Source organism: Sander vitreus, chromosome 15 (genome assembly GCF_031162955.1).
Source record: "Sander vitreus isolate 19-12246 chromosome 15, sanVit1, whole genome shotgun sequence".
NCBI lineage: Eukaryota > Metazoa > Chordata > Actinopteri > Perciformes > Percidae > Sander > Sander vitreus.
The window spans coordinates 13,752,414-13,771,013 of record NC_135869.1 but is presented as its reverse complement, the minus strand read 5'-3'; the positions used below and the strand labels follow the sequence as shown (position 1 = coordinate 13,771,013).

Here is an 18,600-nt window from a genome sequence, read left to right as displayed (position 1 = left end):
GCAAGATATTCATATTAAATCATTGTCCCTGCCCCTTTTAGCAGACTTAACAACAGATGAATCAGCAGCACCACAGTCTCTCCCTAACTGTGCCCCTCCCTGTCCCAGTAAAGAAGGTGAGCAACATTGTGTTCAATGACATGCCTGTTATTTGAGAGAAAAGTTTGGGTTTCCAGGAGTCCTTTGTTCTTATTCATACCTTTTAATTTGATGTCACTGGTACTGTTAGTTTGTTATGACCATATTCCAAACCAATTAGATTTTTTGTCATGGGGCCCAAAATTGCTGGCGGCGCCCCTGGCCGTCGGCCTTCATTTTGGCCGACCTGACTTGCTGGTTCGGAGGGCGGGCAGTCGGACTCAATGACCAATCGGTTTGGTGGAGTGTTAACCCAGAAATAACGAGCGGGATGAGTGACGAACGCCTCTCAAAATCTGACGAAAATCTTTTTAACTGACCTTGGAAATGAAGACAGATTCAGCAACTGTATGGCCCATTTCTCGCTTAAAATGTTTTCAGAAACATGTTTCAGTGAACAATTTTCGTAAAATAAGAGATCGTCGAGACGGCGTCGCTTCGGTGTGTTCCGAGGCACTTTTTGGACCTCGGGGAGCAAACTGATCAGTCCGACTGCCTTTTCTGCCGACGGTCAGCTGTCGGTTTGGTGTGTCAGGGGCTTAAGGAAGCTATTTTCTCTCTCCATTTTCTAAAAGTGAGAGCTGTGAACCTTTTTTTGTGTAGAGAAAGAGCCAGGTATAGTTAGAGGAAGAACATACAGACTCCAAATTCTAAAATGCAGACAGCAACAGCACAATCATGATGCCATGATTCCATGAACGCTTCACCCTCTGTCAGCGCAACTAAAGACTGAGGTGGAGGCAGAACTGTTGACTTACTCTAAAGCAGATCAACAAGAATCAGAAGGGATCAAAGAGTGGACAAATGACAGGAGTGACAGGAGATAAAAGGAAGGAGAGGAAGACAGACAAATCAAGGCAGGCTTTTGAGGAAGAGAAAGATATCAGTAGAAGGATAAACAAAAATATCTGAAGGAAAAAATAATACAGGAGATGCGTATAGGGCATGAGGATTGTGATGTTAACCATTACCTGTCTCTCAAAGAATACCCAGGAGCCAAACACTTCATTGTCATTTCACACACATCAAGTCTGTCTCTGACATTTCTGGTGGACGTGTTTCTCTCTTTGATCAAGTCCATCAAAATGTCATATCGCTTAACAGGGAAATTACTACATTCAGGGTAAAGACAGAGAGAAGAGCCAAGCAGCAGCAAATGTCTGGTCAGCTTACCTCTGTACTCCAAGACTCTCGTATTTCAAACCACTAACCAAACGACAACCTAGACAGTTACAGAATTGCTAGTATACGGCAGAGTTATTCATCCATATTTTCTCTTCTGCTTGTTGTATGTGCAAGAATGTCACACACGCTAATATCTCTCATATTAAATTGACCTTAACTTAAGTTGGGCAGGCACTACACATTTCTTTTAATATTGTACGTTGTGTTAACACTACTGTACATATTTTAATCTGCCTTTCAACATGGTCAGAACCTGCAACTTTTATGCTCACACTGTACAGATCAATCTACCGCCCACAGCTTGGGTGCTTGGAGTTTTGTCCAATGACAATCCAAAAAGTTGATTCAGACGAGATAGCTGCATCCTCAACAATTTTCATAAAACGAGAGAAAGGCAGCATTACTTTGATCAGTTCTACTATGAGCGGAAAGCTGGAATAACATACTCAAATAAAGGTCCAAACAAAGCTTACAATGAATTCCTGTCTTCTCTCACTACCCTGTATGATTATCACTGCCCGATACGAACTCAAAGAAGGCAACAATATGAAGAAAAGCCCTGCATCACTAGGGGACTAGAAAATGCCTGCAAAAAGAAAAATCTATTATATAAAAACTATTTAAAATATAGAACAAAGGATACAGAAAATAAGTATTAATTATATAAAAACAAATTAACATCTATAATGAGGTACAACAAGAAGGAATATTATAATAAATCATTGGTTCAACACAAAAGCAATATACAAGGCACATGGAAAGTGCTTAACAGCATTAAAAAGGGCACAGCAAAATCTAAAATGAGTCTTGTCGTTGATCACTGTTTTATTTATATATATATATATATATATATATATATATATATATATATATATATATATATATATATATATACATACACTATGTGTGCACTTTTAGTGATGTTGCATGTGCAATTGATAGTTGAATAGATGAATTTGTTAATAAAGTCTAACTATCTTATCTAATCAGGGCAACCCATTCTAGATTAAAACCTGGCTTTTCCATACAGTGCTGCCTGGCTTTACAGGTACAATGTGCACTTCTTAGAGTATTTAACTGGACCCAAAGCATCCACACTGTTTGATTACAGTATGTAGAGTATGTTTAAAACTGGTTCTCCTGTTATTCTTTTGCATTTTTCACCAAAACATTCTGTGGGTGAACTGCAAATCAATTTGTAAGTTGACATTCATATCGAAGTGAAGCCCATTGTACTGTACAAGGTTAAGAGCTTTGCAGACTAAGTAAGACAAGATTGAAGTGGCAGATAGAGGTGGATGAGATTTGCTCTCCCAAATAGAACGTGCGTGTGTGTGTGTGTGTGTGTGTGTGTGTGTGTGTGTGTGTGTGTGTGTGTGTGTGTGTGTGTGTGAGAAACAATAAAAAAACATGGTGGGAGGTTGCATTGAGTTGAATGCAGTTTGTAACCTAAGGTCTGCTTTGAGACCTTAGGTTACACCTCATGCTTTGACTCCTTTCGCTTCTGTTCCATGTAAGATCATCCTGTTCCCTACTTGTTCCTCTTTTCCACCTTATAACAGTGTAGAATTCTCGACAGTAATTGAGTGCTGTTGAAAAAGTCTGCATCCCTCTAAAAGAAAAGGTTGAGGTAGGGGGAGGGCAGGAGGGGAGGTGTAGAGGAAAATAAAGAGGTAGAACCAGTTTCCCTCAAAGGAGGCTGTGAATACCATCATGTATAACACTGGCATGTCTAGCAGGACCAGATGCATGACCAGATGGTGTGTTTGCATATAATATTTACAATGTAAAATTACTGCAGAGATATTTTCGTTTTTCATTTTGCATAAACTACCAATATGGAAGTCAATGTTTGTAGCCTGTTGTAACAAGGCAAGCTGACTAAGAGCATATATAACAACAGCTGCAGTAAGCTTACACACATTCATACATCAGGTTTCATTGTCTTGTTCAGCAACACATTCATAGTAGCTGTCGAGAGAGGAAAACATTACTCATTCCCTTTCCCTACACAGATTTTTTATTTTTTTTTTCCAGCTGGTTCAGAAATTAAAAATTTGAGACTGCAAACATTGTGAGACTTAAGCTTAGTCATGAAGCACCATATTCTCAATTCCCTTTTCCTTTTCTTAGAAAGCTCCAACTAGGTTATTTAGTGTTGAAATAAAATTCTCACATGCGCTAGTATAATGATTCAGGACTTCAAGAAACAGACTTGTTGTGTGTTTCCCTCTCAGCCATGCAGGAAAATGTACAGATACTCTCAGAAGAAATCTTCTTTGACGTGTCTTGGACATGGTGGTCTTATTAGCCATTTCCATTCATACTGAAAGCTGTTATTGAATTTCTATGCCAAATATATTTCTGGGTGTTACTTCTCCTGAGTAATAGGATTGGGCTCAGGCAGTCTGGTTCCACTACAGATCCAGTTCCAAGTTGATTAAATACCTGTAATTTGTTCAGTCCAACACATCATTGAATCTTTTATCCATTGCTTTTTTCGTTAGCATTGAGAAGATGATAAGTGGCCTACTGACTGTCTAGAAAACTGAGTTTTAGTTTTTTCATTTGCTAACCTCTATTTAGAGAATATTGAGTTATAGGACAAGATTGATACCACTCATTTTTGTACAGTAATTATGAAGCTACTGTGAGTAGCCAGTTAGTTTAGCTTCGACAGAGCATAGGCTATGGCTCTGTCCAAAGGGAAAAAACCAGCACCTCTAAAGCACACTCATTAACATTACATGTCTTATTTGTTTAATCCTTGCAAAAACCGCAAAAAGAAAGCGAATAAGCGCATTTGCCAAAGTTTTGAACTATTCCTTTAAATATAAAGTTAACTTTTGCTTCCTATTAGGGTTTTCAAAGAGACTCTAATTCATTGAGAGGAAGACAAGATAAAATGCTATCAAAACCTAAACGTACTATGTATAGTACTCTATCTAACCCCCTAATGTCTTTCATATCCCACTGTAGCTGGCCAGAATATGACACTGCAGTCTGTGCTGCTTCTCTGTGCTGCTGTTGGCTATGTTGTTCAGTGTGGTCACAGTTAAGATAAATGACCCTATTAGAAAACACGGTGGGGGTTATCTGTCAGCATCACCGTCCTCCTGCGTGTTCAGACACTGTCTGCCACCGCTATCACTGGACACCACCACTATCATTCTGTGTGTGTGGGTGTGTATGACTGAATTATGTATGATAGTAGTGACAGAAGGGAGCATACATTATAAAAAGGATTGTTCCGCTTCTCAGTCATGATGGGGGGTTGTGACTTGCCTTGTAAACACACACGTGAGCATAGCAGTTAATTGAAAGAGCAAATTATCAGTGATAGTAGTAGTTGCATGCCACTATCGCTCATTTAGTTTAATTTACTGTAGTGCATCAACAATCTGTTGATCAATTGATTGATTAAAGTTAAATCAGCAAGAGTTACATGATTAATTGGTAACAATTTATCAAACAGCAAAACTTAAAGCTATGCTAGTGGCTCTGTGAGGCTCCACTTAGGCACAGCTGTGCTCTGAGCATAATGCTAACATGCTAATATGCTCACAATGACAACGTGCCGAAACATACCTGCTTAGCATGTTCATCAAACCAATTTGAGCTATTTATCATACTAACATTTGTCAATTAGCACAAAAGTAAAGTTGAGGCTGATGGGAATGCCCTTAGCTTTGCGGGTATTTGGTCATAAACCAAAGTATTGGACAAATTTAACTATGAATATCTGTAGAAAACAGACATACATTGCTATCCATAAAGCCATGCCAGTTGCATGGCTAAGAATTTGTTAGTTTTAATTAGTCCTGTGTGACAAGTTGCTGTTCTTTTCTGATTTATATATCAATTTGAAGATGCCTACTTGGGTTCTGGGAAACAGAGGTGGCCCTCTATGTAGCTTCTGTCAGACTCTTACATGAATGAAAGCCATAGTAGATCCATGCTGCAGTTTGACTCAGGCAGAGAAAGGAGAGAAGGAAAAATCCTTGGAAAGGGGAGGAAACTGTTGTGTTCATGGTGCAAGGAGGGGGAGACCGGTACAGCTACTGTACTGTGGCTAAGGATGTGTCTGCCTCTGCCATACAAACACCCAGCAGACAGCATTCTGGGAGCTCATTACAGCAGCCTCTGAGCTGGAGGAAACGCTACAACGGTGCAGGATCAGGGAGCCATTTCAGTGAGCTCAGCCCCAGCTGCACTAACAGTTTTTCAGCGAGCAATTCCTGGGCAAAGGCCAGCAGGATAAACCAACAGTGACAGCCCGGGATTTGCATGAGCTTCTCCTCCCATTCCACAAGCACTCATTAAAGTTTGTAGCAGAAAAGGGACAAGAGTTTGGATGCGGCATGTGGAAGGTGTGCAAAGTCAAGCAAACATGACATAACTTATGCTGAGCTGGTGCACAGTTTCCAGCTTAATTTTGCTCCCATCATAGTTGATTCATGAAGGCTGATGCCCTGGGCTGCTGTGCCATTTGAGAACAACTATATTGTGCTTTTCTGCTGAAGCATTCAACTGATGTCAGATACTGTGACGCTGGTAATTCTTAGTGAATGGCTGGTAGCTAAACCATTGTCAAGGTCTCGTTAATCTTGTTATGTGGTCGATTGTGTGGTGTCTGATTGTGTGCTCACTGTCTCTTTTTCCGGTTGGTCTTTTCTAATCCATTGGCCCTGTCGAATCCATTCTCTCTGCCTTGATTTCACCTCTTAGTAAATTATTGTGTGTATCCATGTGTCCTCTCCTTCTGCAGAGCCGCAGTCCACGGCATTCCCAGTCTACCCAGTCTGGGCTTGCCGACCAGGCCGCCAAGCTCTCCTTTGCCTCTGCTGAATCCTTGGAGACCATGTCAGAAGCTGACATCCCCATCGGGTTTAACCGGATGAACCGATTTCGCCAGAGCCTGCCGCTGTCCCGCTCTGCCAGCCAGAATAAGCTACGATCTCCAGGTTAAGATTTGAACACTACTGGCAGGCTGTCACAACATCATGGTTGGATTCAAGGCAGATTTACAGCTATCTGTTTACCTAATGAAGCTGGTGATGTGCACCGCTGTGCTTACACTTAATGGGAGAAAGTGTTCTACTCTCTCCTCATTTACCGTAACAGTTTTAGTTTAGTTGAATTGCTCTGCTACAGAGAACTGAAGAGTAGTGAGTCCTCAGATAACACAACTTTCTTAAATAGTTCAACACAATATATTCCTAAAATATTCACGCAGCATGTGTAAGCAAGTGTGCATGTGTAAAATGAGCTTGAACGTACAGTTTATTGTATTTACTTTATTATATATATATATTTAATTATTAAAGCACTATATTGTTTAGGAAGTTATTTTGGTGACTGTTTATTTGACCGTAATACTACACACCTGTGTTAATCACACAGGACTGAGTATATGTTTTTTGTGCAACTGCAAGATTAAACAAAAGTTTCGAGGACAGGTTTACTACAAAATGGCCTTGGGAGCGTAGAGCGGGTTAGTGTGAGGCTGGTCCGGACCAAGGACTGGGGTTACGTCAGGTACAGTTAGATTATAAAGTGGCTGCAAACTAAAGTGGCAGTGACTGATGAAGGACATTTTAAATGAGGAGTTCAGACAGAAGTAGAACAGCAAAGCTGCCCATCTTTCCTCTCCATGTCTCTTTACTAACTACTTTGTTTTTTCTCTCCCCAAATGATCTGCAATATTTCACAAATTTTACATGACTTTTAATCACTGGTCTTTCTTTGCTTTGCTTTGTTTGTTTTTTGTCCCGCGGGTGTATGAAGATGAATATTCAGGTTAGTCAGGCGTCAGACTCATCTTTACCTGTGTAATCAAGGGTTGCAGCATCTGAAAAAGTTTTCCCTGAAGTTGGGCTATTTTGGGGTAATTTAATATACATCATTGCAATTTGATTATTGATAGGAAGTAAACGTTTTATTTAAGGCAAAGTAGTTGTAAATATTCTGCATCTTTGCACCTTAGCTGTAAATTCTCACACGGCTACCACAGTCCTATTCTCACTTTCAGAAAGAAAGAACTGGTGTTTACTCTGTCAGTGAGTATTCATCCTGACATCTGATGATAAAAATCATTATTTGGATTTTGTATACCAAAAAGGCAGAACATTTTGATCATAATTGACTCCACTTTGTCTTTAAAAAAAAAAAGGCAGAAAAATGCTACAGTAAAAGATTTGACCGAATCGCTTTGCTATTCGTTCCATCCACAGAAGCCATCGCATTCTGACTCAACCATCTCTCCTTTATCACTCTCTTTTAGGCGTGCTGTTCCTGCAGTACGGAGATGAGACACGTCGGGTTCACATCACCCACGACCTGAGCAGCCTGGATACGCTGCACGCTCTCATCGTGCACATGTTCCCTCAGAAGTTGACAGCAGGTATGCTGAAGTCACCCAATACGGCCATCTTGATCAAGGACGAGGCGCGCAACGTCTTCTACGAGCTGGAGGATGTCCGGGACATCCAAGACCGCAGTATCATCAAGATTTACCGCAAAGAACCCATCTACGCTTCCTACCCTGCTGCTGCACACCTGGCTAACGGAGACCTGAGGGTGAGGAGAAGGGAGCTGGGGGAGTAGGGAGGTGAAGAGGGCAAACTGGGTTATTTTAGAGAATGAATACTGTCTGATCCCCTGCTAGTCTGATGTTTGACAACTGCACTGTCAGTGAGAACCGCTATAATGGTAAGCCTTTACATAAAGAGCAACAGTGTGCTTCTTTGGCAAGGTAATAGTGTTTTTTATATTTCAGTGGTTACTTTGACTGGCTGTTATGGTGTATGTGGGTTAGTAATTTAACAGGTATTCCTCCTGGAAATGTATTTTCTTATCTTCAAGTAGGCCATCTGTTGCTGTGCAGACACCAGAGAACAATGTTTCTCTGTGAAATGAGCAAATTCTAACATCCAAAGCTATTTCTGCTTCAGTGACGATCAAGGAAGCCTGAGGGAGATCTTGTTTTTCAAAATGGTTTTTATACAAAAACCATGCTTACCATCTGCATTATTCACACAATACTGAGAATAAAACTGCTTTTAACCATGCAAACAGGCAGTGAAAAAAGATAATGCCTGTGCACATTGTGTGTGCAGGTACTGCTACTGTATGTTTTATGTGTCTGTGCATGCGTACATGCCTGTTTGTGCCTGTGTATATAAAGGAATAAGAGATAGAGAGACAGCTGACCAGTACCCATAAACTGCTGAAGCACATCTACATTTTAATACACCCTCAAACTGAGTTTGAAACCAGTAAATCTTAAAGGCATTTTAATTTTAAGTGACACATTTAATCGGGCAAAACCAAGAATCATCAAAATTACCCATCATCTTTCACAGCAAGTGTGAGATGCACAGTACATCTCTTCTTTATAACTGTTGAAGAGTCTCAAGGCAAGATAAGCATCTTGCCATTCATTAAGCTCCTGTGCATGTTGTGTCTGGTGCTGTCTTGTGAAGCAACTTGAGGCTTAACTGTGTCTTTATCTATTTGCTTGTTTAAGTTGTGTCTCTACAAACCAAACCAGTTTGGGCATAACAGCTCAGCAGCACAAATTCCTTCGTCACGCTCCAGTACATTCTCTGTATTACAAGGTGCCGCATGACAAGGTTAACTAGTATGCCAAGAAGGGAATAAAAATAGGAAAACCAGGGCAACAAAAGTAGTTATGTGACAAGGGAAAACCAAGAATGTGGCTTTTAAAAGCTGCGGATATGAGAAAAATCACAACAGGAGGAAAACAAAGGCAGAAGTGGGTTGAAAAAATCATCGGGGCATGTTTAACTATGTTATGATTCTCTACTATACAAAGCTATTATTTTCCATTACCTGCCTTTCTAAGACAGAGATGTATATTCGGTTGTCGGTTGTTCAGAATGAATGAGTACTAAATAGAATAAATACATATGTTTGGATTTGTGATTGGACTCAATACCCACTTGTGGTAATGTAGTTATAAGACAATAACTTGTGGGGAGAAGAAGGAAAAGAATTACATAAGTGGTTATGTGTGACCTCCCGAAAACATCGATTTTGGCCGGACAGTTCTTTTTCTTTCGTTCTGTCATTGGCCTAAAATAAAATAAAAAATCAAGAAAATTTTTAGAGAATAAATTGTGCAATTGGATGTATAATTGGTCTTTTCAGAAATTCATCTTCTCTTGGCATGTACAGACAGTGACAGCCTTTTTAGTGTCAGTCAGATCACAGTCAACAAGGGGAAACACAGCACTCTCATCCTAGGTCTCCATGGTAACCCTCATCCCTGCGTGTTCATTTTAGAGGGACATGGTGTACTCGTCTCGCGACTCCTCCCCAACTCGCCGCCTCAACACCCTCCCCTCCTCTACGGCCTCGGCGTCCTCTGGTTCTCCATCCCGCTCACGCCTCTCCTACAGCGGCGGCCGTCCTCCATCCTTCACTGGGTCCCACTCCCAGCATGAACAGCCCAGACATCCCCACCATCCCTCAGCAGGCCACGGTGCCAACGTAGGCCTGTCTCCCTCGCCCAGCGCCATCCTGGAGCGCCGCGATGTCAAGCCTGATGAAGAAGTTTCTGCAAAGAATATGGCGCTGATGAAGAACGAGGGGCTGTATGCAGATCCCTACAGCCTTATGCACGAGGGCCGCCTCAGCATCGCCTCCACTCAGTCGTTAGCTGCCATCGGAGATCCCTTTAGCTTCCCTGTTTCCAGTGGCCTGTACCGCCGTGGCTCTGTGCGCTCCCTCAGCACCTACTCAGCTGCTGCTCTTCAAGGGGACCTGGAGGACTCCCTCTACAAGCCTGGAGGTTCGCTCTACGCTGACACATACTCCTCAGCCACACTGGGCATGGGTTTTCGCATGCCGCCCTCATCCCCGCAGAAAGTCCCTGACATGCAGCTGAGGGACAGAGACTCGTATTCTAGCTCACCCAGCAGAGCCTCACCTGTCAGGCAGACCTTCCGCAAGGACTCTGCCTCCTCCTCTGTGTTTGTGGAGAGCCCGAAGTCGAGGCCCAGCTCCAGTTCAGAGCCTCTGTGCTTGACAGCTGGGCCTGGGGAGGGCGGCAGGGCCACACCTGGCTTTGGTTCTTCAATGTCTGGACAGGACCCTGACAGCAGCAGGTCAGTACGAGTCTGTGTGGTGAATTTCATTAAGGTATTTTGTATTGTTTAAAGAAGGTCCTGGAATTTTTTTTCTTAAAAGCTTCTGCTTCAGCTTCTGAGTGAGTCCTACATGAACACAACATTATCTGCTAAAATACTAAAAAATACTGGTTATTGTGTATGAAAGGTTTCTGTATTTGTGTTTTCTCAGTTTTGTCCTCACTGGTTTCAAACCATACTCACACAATCCTAATCAGGAGGATCAGCAGAATTTTAAATGTTTTAAACTTTAATTGTGACTTGTGACTTACTTGATTATAAGCATATATTTAAAATCAAGTTTGCATGCACTTTTAAAGCTTCATTGCTTACTCTACAGCACTGTATGTTGAATTGTTATCCAAGTGTTCCTCTGCCTTTGTGTGTTTACCGTTTGGTGAGAGGTATGTGGTATTTAATTTTGCAGGGATCATCGCCTGGAGCGTATGGAGGCAATGGAGAAGCAAATAGCCAGCCTTACTGGCCTGGTCCAGAGTGTGCTGACCAGAGCACCAGACAGTGATAGCACGTAAGACTCTCCATTATACCCCATTAACCCTCCAAAACTCACAGATACAGCTTCAGGTCAGACACATATGGAGCATTATCGACAGGAGCAGCAGCAGGCTATTATCACAGCCATTATCAGCTTCATAGCAAATAGTGAAGTGGTACTTTACTTTGTGTGAGCACAGCACAAGTATAGAGCACTAAACATTAGCTACACAGCACTGTGCTATTGATTTATTCATTGATACATAGAGATGTGCTTTTCAGTAGATTTTAAGTTCCTCATTTACATGGAACATTGTCATGGCACTTTAGTCTAATGAACACAACAGGGGCTCATTAACAAGAAGATAACTTGTTAATGTAATCAGTCTGATAGTGTCCAGTAGTAGTGCTGTTAGCGTTAGCACTGTAATTGCCTTGCCCTGTGGCCGTTGATCCTCAGATGCGGCCTGCTGCGTCTCTGCATGATGGCGGGCTGCCCTCCGGACCAAGGGACGGAGTTCTCACGGCCATTACCTTTCTCTTCCAGCGAGAAGACCGAAACCAACAGTGACGGCTCCGCCACTGGAAGTGAGTACAGCAGTGTAATTGCCACCTTGTTACTAACACCACTGCTGTGCTGATCTGTTTAGGAATTATTTTACACTTTCATTTTCCTGAAAACAATGCACCACAATTTAAAGAGGATAATGGACACAAACAAGCACTGATGGTGACCTCCTGGTTTATGACAAATGTATCTAAATTTGACAATGCTCTCACAATGACCCTGCTTGGTTCAGTTAAGAGTTGTTGAGTTGGTTATTTTAAGGTATGTTTACATTTGTAGTTTAGTCCATTTGGTCCAATCCAGGAGAAAAGAATTATAGGCTGTTGACTTTTAGTTCTGGTCCTGTTTCTGTTCACACTGGCTTTTTAACTAACTAACCAAGACCTGTAAACATATAGTTATACAGACTGACCGGTAACTCATTCATTAGGCAGTTTTGGCAATTGTCATCCTGCATCATCAGGACCCATGTGGGGAAATTCTGCTCACTCAGTTTGAAATCATGCTAAAATCACACAAATACTAACAAATAATTCTGTGGTTCGTCCGTTGGCTTTCAGACTACAAACAAACCGCACCAGAGTTCACTCGGAAACACACCAAGACCCCCCCTTTTCATGCTGTCTCAGTCCTGTTGTTTAGTCTGCATCAGAGTTTGATTGACAGCTTTCACACCAGCCTAAATGAACCAAACTAAGCACACCAGAGTTTGTTTTAACCGAACCAAACCGGCTAACTCATTCATCTCTTTCTTTTCTGTTTCACTATCTTTGTTTTTCTCCGACTACTGACGTTGAAGATTTTCATTCCAAATGACTCATTCACCATTTGAAAACACAGCTAAAAACATATTACTGGTCAAATTGATTTTAGAGAATTCCTTAGGTTTGGGGCCTTTGCAAGACTTTAAAGTAACAGTCCAATGCTTGGACAATTGAGTATTGTCCTACTTAGTCAGATGAGAAAAGCATTAATTTCATCAATTTGTCCAGTATGGAGAAGTATTTAGCCTCACTAAGCACAAATACAGGAAGCAGGGAGGGAAATGTTTGTAAAAGCTTTGATAAAAATGAAAATGTATACCTTCTAACAGCTTGAAGCTGTTGAAAGGTGTTAAACAAACATACACACAAAACTGTCAACATGACCTTCTTGACGAGGTAATAAGACAGACAGCTTTGAAGTATTTGGAAGGTTTATTTTTGTCATTTCTTTACTATCACTATACTGGATGCATAGAGATTTAATTTTATGTTTAAGGGAATTTCTCAAAACATCAGACTTTAGCTTCAAAATATATATTTGTCAGCATAGAATATTTGAAATAGTGATATGAATTGTTTCAGGTGTAGCCTAATACATACTGAACATCATTTTATCATCCTGCTTTTCTTTTATTCCTCTAATTCCCCTTTCTGTCCTTTTTTCCTCTATGTCCCTAATTTTGTAGCGCAGTTTTGACACAAACAAACCTTTTCTGTGGCCAGACCTTCACAGTGCAAGGACACAGTAGTCTTTGAATCTTCCTCACAAATTGATACATGGCCAAAAGACTAAGCCATCACTGGAATCATTTTCTCTAGTGTAGTCAATAAAAAATCTCTCCAGGATCATCATTCTGTAAATATGAACTTTTAAGACTTCCCTCTTCCTCATTGTCTCTCTGTTATCCTTTTAATTTCTCTGTAACTTGCTCACTCTTTCTATATTCCAGCAGGACGGCTGAAACAGAAAGGTAGTTGCCATCTCCTATTCTATCGCTCTTTTTATTTCTTCTATCAGACTCATGGCTCTCTATATGGGTGTGTGTTGTTGCTGGGTAGCTGGCGGTGTCTATCCTCACGTTTTCCTCCTGGCTGGTTTCCCAGAGAGTGGACCCCCTCGTCCTGTCTCTGTCTCTACTTTCTGCTTGGTTTTTCCTTTGTGAATTTCAGAAGGCTGTTTTGTCACAGACTAGGCTCTCCTTTGTGTGTGTGTGTGTGTGTGTGTGTGTGTGTGTGTGTGTGTGTGCGTGTGCGCGCGCATAGCTGGGGAGTCAATGGCCATACTTACAAAGCCCTGTGTTGAGATAAGAGCATGGTTATCCCCTTGTGTGTCACTACTGAATAGACTAATTGCACATCTATATGGGTTACTAATAGCATGAGCAGGTCTTACAGTAAAAAGGTAAAGAGGCCACAGCTTGCCCTCTGAAGGATGGGGCAAAACAATGCGTGTAGTTGCTGTAAATCACTGAGGTCTGTTTTGAAAAGCCTTTGGGCGACTGCAATTCTCCTCCTTGTTGTCCCGTTGTTATGCTGCTGTGGCAGCGATGGCTCATTTCACAACTTCAACAAGCTATTCTCATGAGGCTAGCAAGGCTAACATTGATACAATTAATTTCCAAATAGTCGCTGAGTGTACATTATGCCCTGCCCCTGCTGACGTAAGAGCAATACATGTTATCTGTAACGTACGTGTGTGTGTGTGTGTGTGTGTGTGTGTGTGTGTGTGTGTGAATAGCTGGGGAGTCAATGGCCATACTTAAAAAGCCATGTGTTAAGATAAGACCATAGTTATCCCCCTGTGTGTCACTACTGAATAGACTAATTGCACTTATATATGGGTTACTAATAGCATGAGCTTACATTTCTCCCAGAGGGCTATTAGTTTTGTGAATATGGTGCATTTTTTGCATTCACACACTGTATTTATTTCAGTGTGTGCACGTGTGTCCAGATTTTCTATATATGTACATTTCTTTAGGCCTGTGTGCAGTGTGTGTGTTACAGTTTGTACTGTCATGCTGGCTGACTTCAAATCTCACAGCCCAGCAAACTAATCAATTTGTTTCCCAACGACCTCCTGGTGACACCCCATGTCCTGCTCTGTGATTGGCAGCTCATACACCGTCGGCACCTCTAGCTCTGATGCCGCCGCCACCTTCTAACACAACCCCGGTGAACAGCGCCGGCCGCTTGCAGATGCAGCTCCACCTGCACGGCCTGCAGCAAAACGCCACCGACCTGCGCAAACAGCTTGGCCAGCTACGCAAGATACAGGTATATAGTATATCCATCCAGATAATCCATTTAAAAAAAACTTTTTTTTAAAGAGCCTGTTTACCCAAATTGCACTTTTTAAAAACTCAAATTTTCAGTGAATCAAGTAACATCATTTTAATTAGTCTGAATGACATAGGGCTATTCTTTGCAGGGTCCATCATACCTCACTATTGACATACATGTTATACAGAATGTTAGACCACATCATGCACTCTGCATGTGGTTTGTTTTTGTTCCACAGATTGCCCCAAAGTTGTAGAAAACGGCAAAATTAGTCTTCAATATTTGAATTCTGTTATTTTCTACATTCAGCATTATCTAACATTTTTGTGATGTTGAAATACAAAACAGTATTTCAACACGTGTACTGTATGCAGGGTTTTGATGTTTTTTTGATCTACACTTCAATACTATACCTACAGAAAATAACACCTGCAGGTTCACATAGCTGTGCTGCATGACACATTGAGGGCATTGTGCCTTTTGAGAATTAATAATGAAATAGAATGAGTGGAAGATAAAAGCTCAGTTCACATGGCAAAGTATTCTACAGAGATACAGAATGTCATGATGGATGCAGAATCCGATGAAATGCCACAAAGAAGGATTAACGGAAATGTGGAGATGAGGTCCTCATTTATCCCATTTATCTCTGATGCCAGCGATGCCATGGTTACTGCAGGAAGAGATGATGAGTTAAATGCGTTCAGTGGCAGAGGAGGAGATTTAAGTCTCTTGCAGGGGAAAAGAGAAAGGAGGAGCAATGGGAATAACTTTTATTTGTTCCCTGACAACAGTCAAAAGGACTTCTTGAACTGGCTGAGACAGAGAGCCAAACAACCGAGGCTGTGCTGTACCCAGAGAGGACAGTTTTGCTTTTTTTTACCTGTATGTGTGCCCAAGTGTGACCTCTGCACCTGGACCCATATTGTTGCCCATGGTGATGGCCACCGGCTTAAATTTTACATGCGGCTCATGAAACATACAGAGGGAGCGTGCAGGAGAGAGACGCAACTGGGAGAGGCAGCACAGTGCTGCAAGATAAGAAAATATCTAAAAATGTATTTTTCTTTCTTTTATATTTTTTTTAAACTCATATTCCCTGTGTTTGGCCTTATGCATCTGCAGCATCATTGGTAGTGTAATGGGGAATACTGTGTAATTGCAAATGTTAGTGATATTGTTCATTTCCTGGAACATAAGGCTGATCAATTATTGATTTGTCTTGCTTACCAGGTGTTTTCATCTCAGGGAGTTGTATTACATGCAGTAGTCCTGTAGAATATTCCATTCATAACACTGAGAGGGAGCTCAGTTCACACTCAGTGCTTCTTTCATGGACAGCCTTTGTTCTCCTAAGGGCTTCCCGGCTTCTGTTAGGAGAAACATATATATGCACGGGCTGAAACACACACACCACAGAGAGAACTGCATATGCATCTAGCCATGCTTTTAAGGTTAAAGACTCACAAGCAATCGTTGAAAAACACAAGCAGTCAAGGATAGAGCAAAATGTTCTTCTGGCATAACAAGGCAGCGAAGGTCTTACAGTAAAAAGGTAAAGAGGCCACAGCTTGCCCTCTCAAGGATGGGGCAAAACAAAATGTGTAGTTGCTGTAAATCACTGAGGTCTGTTTTGAAAAGCCTTTGGGCGACTGCAATTCTCCTCCTTGTTGTCCCGTTGTTATGCTGCTGTGGCAGCGATAGCTCATTTCACAACTTCAACAAGCTATTCTCATGAGGCTAGCAAGGCTAACATTGATACAATTCATTTCCAAATAGTCGCTGAGTGTACATTATGCCCTGCCCCTGCTGACGTAAGAGCAATACATGTTATCTGTAATGTGCGTGTGTGTGTGTGTGTGTGTGTGTGTGTGTGTGTGTGTGTGTGTGTGTGTGTGTGTGTGTGTGTGTGCGCGCGCGCGCAGATGGAGAACCAGGATTCGGTGCGAACTCTGTTGAAGCGGACAGAAGCGGAGCTAAACGTACGTGTGGCCGATGCCTTGAGGAAACAGGAGGATCCTCTACAGAGACAGCGCCTCCTGGTGGAGGAGGAGAGACTCAAGTACCTCAACGAGGAGGAGCTCATCATCCAGCAGCTCCAGTCAGTAAAAGGATAAGATTCAGTATTAAGTAATAATGATCCAAATATTAGTTATTAAAAGACGAATATATGCATTTGTGATTTTTCTAGAGTATTAATTTGAATGATTTTTTTTTGTTTGTGTGTTGAATATATAAGTTGACAGTTATCTTGTTTAAAAATGATCCTACATTACATATTTCATAATTGCTTCAAACATGACAAAGTTCATATCTTTATTATAATTAGATGACTCACAGGGTGACACAGTGATAGGATGAAATTGTAACTGTAATTAAGCCCGGCATAGAGCAAGATGCTTATTAAGATTTGAGATATGAGACGGTCTAGCAACTAATTGAAGTGACTGCAAAACCAGAGCAGAGAGCTACCTTATAATCAGATAACTTGCTTCTGTCTCATATGTGGAAATGTTCTGCGGTAATATGTCCTGGATCTCTCTGTGAGCAGCACAAGAGTTCCTGAATTTCACTCTGAGCGGCATTTTGATTGCAAACTAATTGGTTGTACTGTTAAGATGATCTCTGCTAATCAATGTCAGTTATTCAGCCTGACTAATGGCCAATTTATTTCAGTTAATTATACATGGAACTTTCATTCATTAAATAACTTAAGGCCGATTTATTTGCCGTAAGTCTGAACAGACAAGACACACACTCACTATTAGAGCTGAGCAAATGCACATTTGTACAAATTCTCTGTACTACTTTTCACCTCAGTTGTTTTAAAACTTCTGAGTACCCGTCCACACTCCTCCAGTTCAGCTGTCCAGAACTGTTGGTCTTGCTGCCAGTTGATTGAGAGACAGTTTATTGGTGGAAGTTTTTTTCTGAAACTCAAATAGCATAATTCTGAGATAAATATTCAGTAAAATTTAGGTGTAGCAGAGGATTCCCTGGTGTTCAGCCTTCTGTCTGTTCCATCTCAGTGACCTGGAGAAGTCAGTGGAGGAGATCCAGAAGGAGTCGTCTGTCAACCACAAGCTGGTGACAGTGCAGGAGCTGGAGGAGAAGGCCACTGTTCTGAGAAAGCTGGGAGAAACACTCACTGAACTGAAAAGTGAGTCATGCTGGCGCATTTCACATTTTGTGCACAGGCACGTAATAGAAAACACAGTTTAAAATGCACTCAATGCATAATTACTCACCAAGGCACTGGCTGTCACCCACAGTCATTCTGTCAAACAATTAATCAGTCTCAGATTAGTCATTGTTTTAATGAACTCCCTGACCATTTACAGTGGTTGAACGTGTTTTTTCTTGATTACCCAAAAAGGCTTTCAAGTGGAATTGATTTGTTTGAGGGAAACATGGTTGGTTTCTTGTGTTACTCCTCTCCTTTCTCCTGCAGATCAGTTCCCAGGCCTGCAGAGTAAGATGCGGGTGGTGCTCAGGGTGGAGGTGGAGGCCGTCAAATTCCTGAAAGAAGAGCCACACAGGCTTGATGCCCTTTTAAAACGCTGCAAGACTATAACTGATACCCTCGCCACCATGCGCAAGTATGAACCTGCTCTGACTAAGAGCAACAGTACAGCAGTGCTTTATATGCTAGTTAAGGAAAGCCAATTTGTGTTGATTTAAAGAAACTAAATGTAAATAAAACTCGTATGAACTGTCCTTACATGGACTTGGAGATGGAAAAGTTTTAAGTAATCCTATAAATACTGAGTGCATTTGTGTGATAAATTCTTCCATAGTGATATGTAGTGAAATATGTCGGGTATTAGCTGACACGAAAAAACTTACCCATTTGTAAATCAATTCAAGGAAGGCTTTTTCATTTGTACCTCTGCCAAAGAGATTATGTTTTCACCCCTCTTTGTCTGTGTGTCAGCAGAACATTATGGATTTTTATGAGGTGGACAGCCAGGCCTCGGACCAAGGAAAATTGATTAGATATTGCTGTGGAATCGGA

At 41.5% G+C, this 18,600-nt stretch overlaps 1 protein-coding gene across 6 annotated transcripts in view; it reads left to right on the top strand.

Annotated features, from left to right (window-relative positions):
• Window positions 1-18,600, top strand: part of srcin1a (SRC kinase signaling inhibitor 1a) — a 44,757-nt gene that overhangs the window by 12,145 nt on the left and 14,012 nt on the right. For 4 of the 6 annotated variants that reach the window (XM_078270463.1, XM_078270468.1, XM_078270465.1 and 1 more), the window contains 10 exons: window positions 6,092-6,287; window positions 7,607-7,902; window positions 9,631-10,454; window positions 10,903-11,004; window positions 11,431-11,558; window positions 13,253-13,273; window positions 14,419-14,579; window positions 16,511-16,686; window positions 17,615-17,745; window positions 18,037-18,184. In XM_078270463.1, coding sequence (XP_078126589.1) covers window positions 6,092-6,287; window positions 7,607-7,902; window positions 9,631-10,454; window positions 10,903-11,004; window positions 11,431-11,558; window positions 13,253-13,273; window positions 14,419-14,579; window positions 16,511-16,686; window positions 17,615-17,745; window positions 18,037-18,184 — 2,183 coding nt within the window. The remainder of the gene's footprint in view (window positions 1-6,091; window positions 6,288-7,606; window positions 7,903-9,630; window positions 10,455-10,902; window positions 11,005-11,430; window positions 11,559-13,252; window positions 13,274-14,418; window positions 14,580-16,510; window positions 16,687-17,614; window positions 17,746-18,036; window positions 18,185-18,600) is intronic. The other 2 variants (XM_078270466.1, XM_078270464.1) reach the window with 2 other exon arrangements.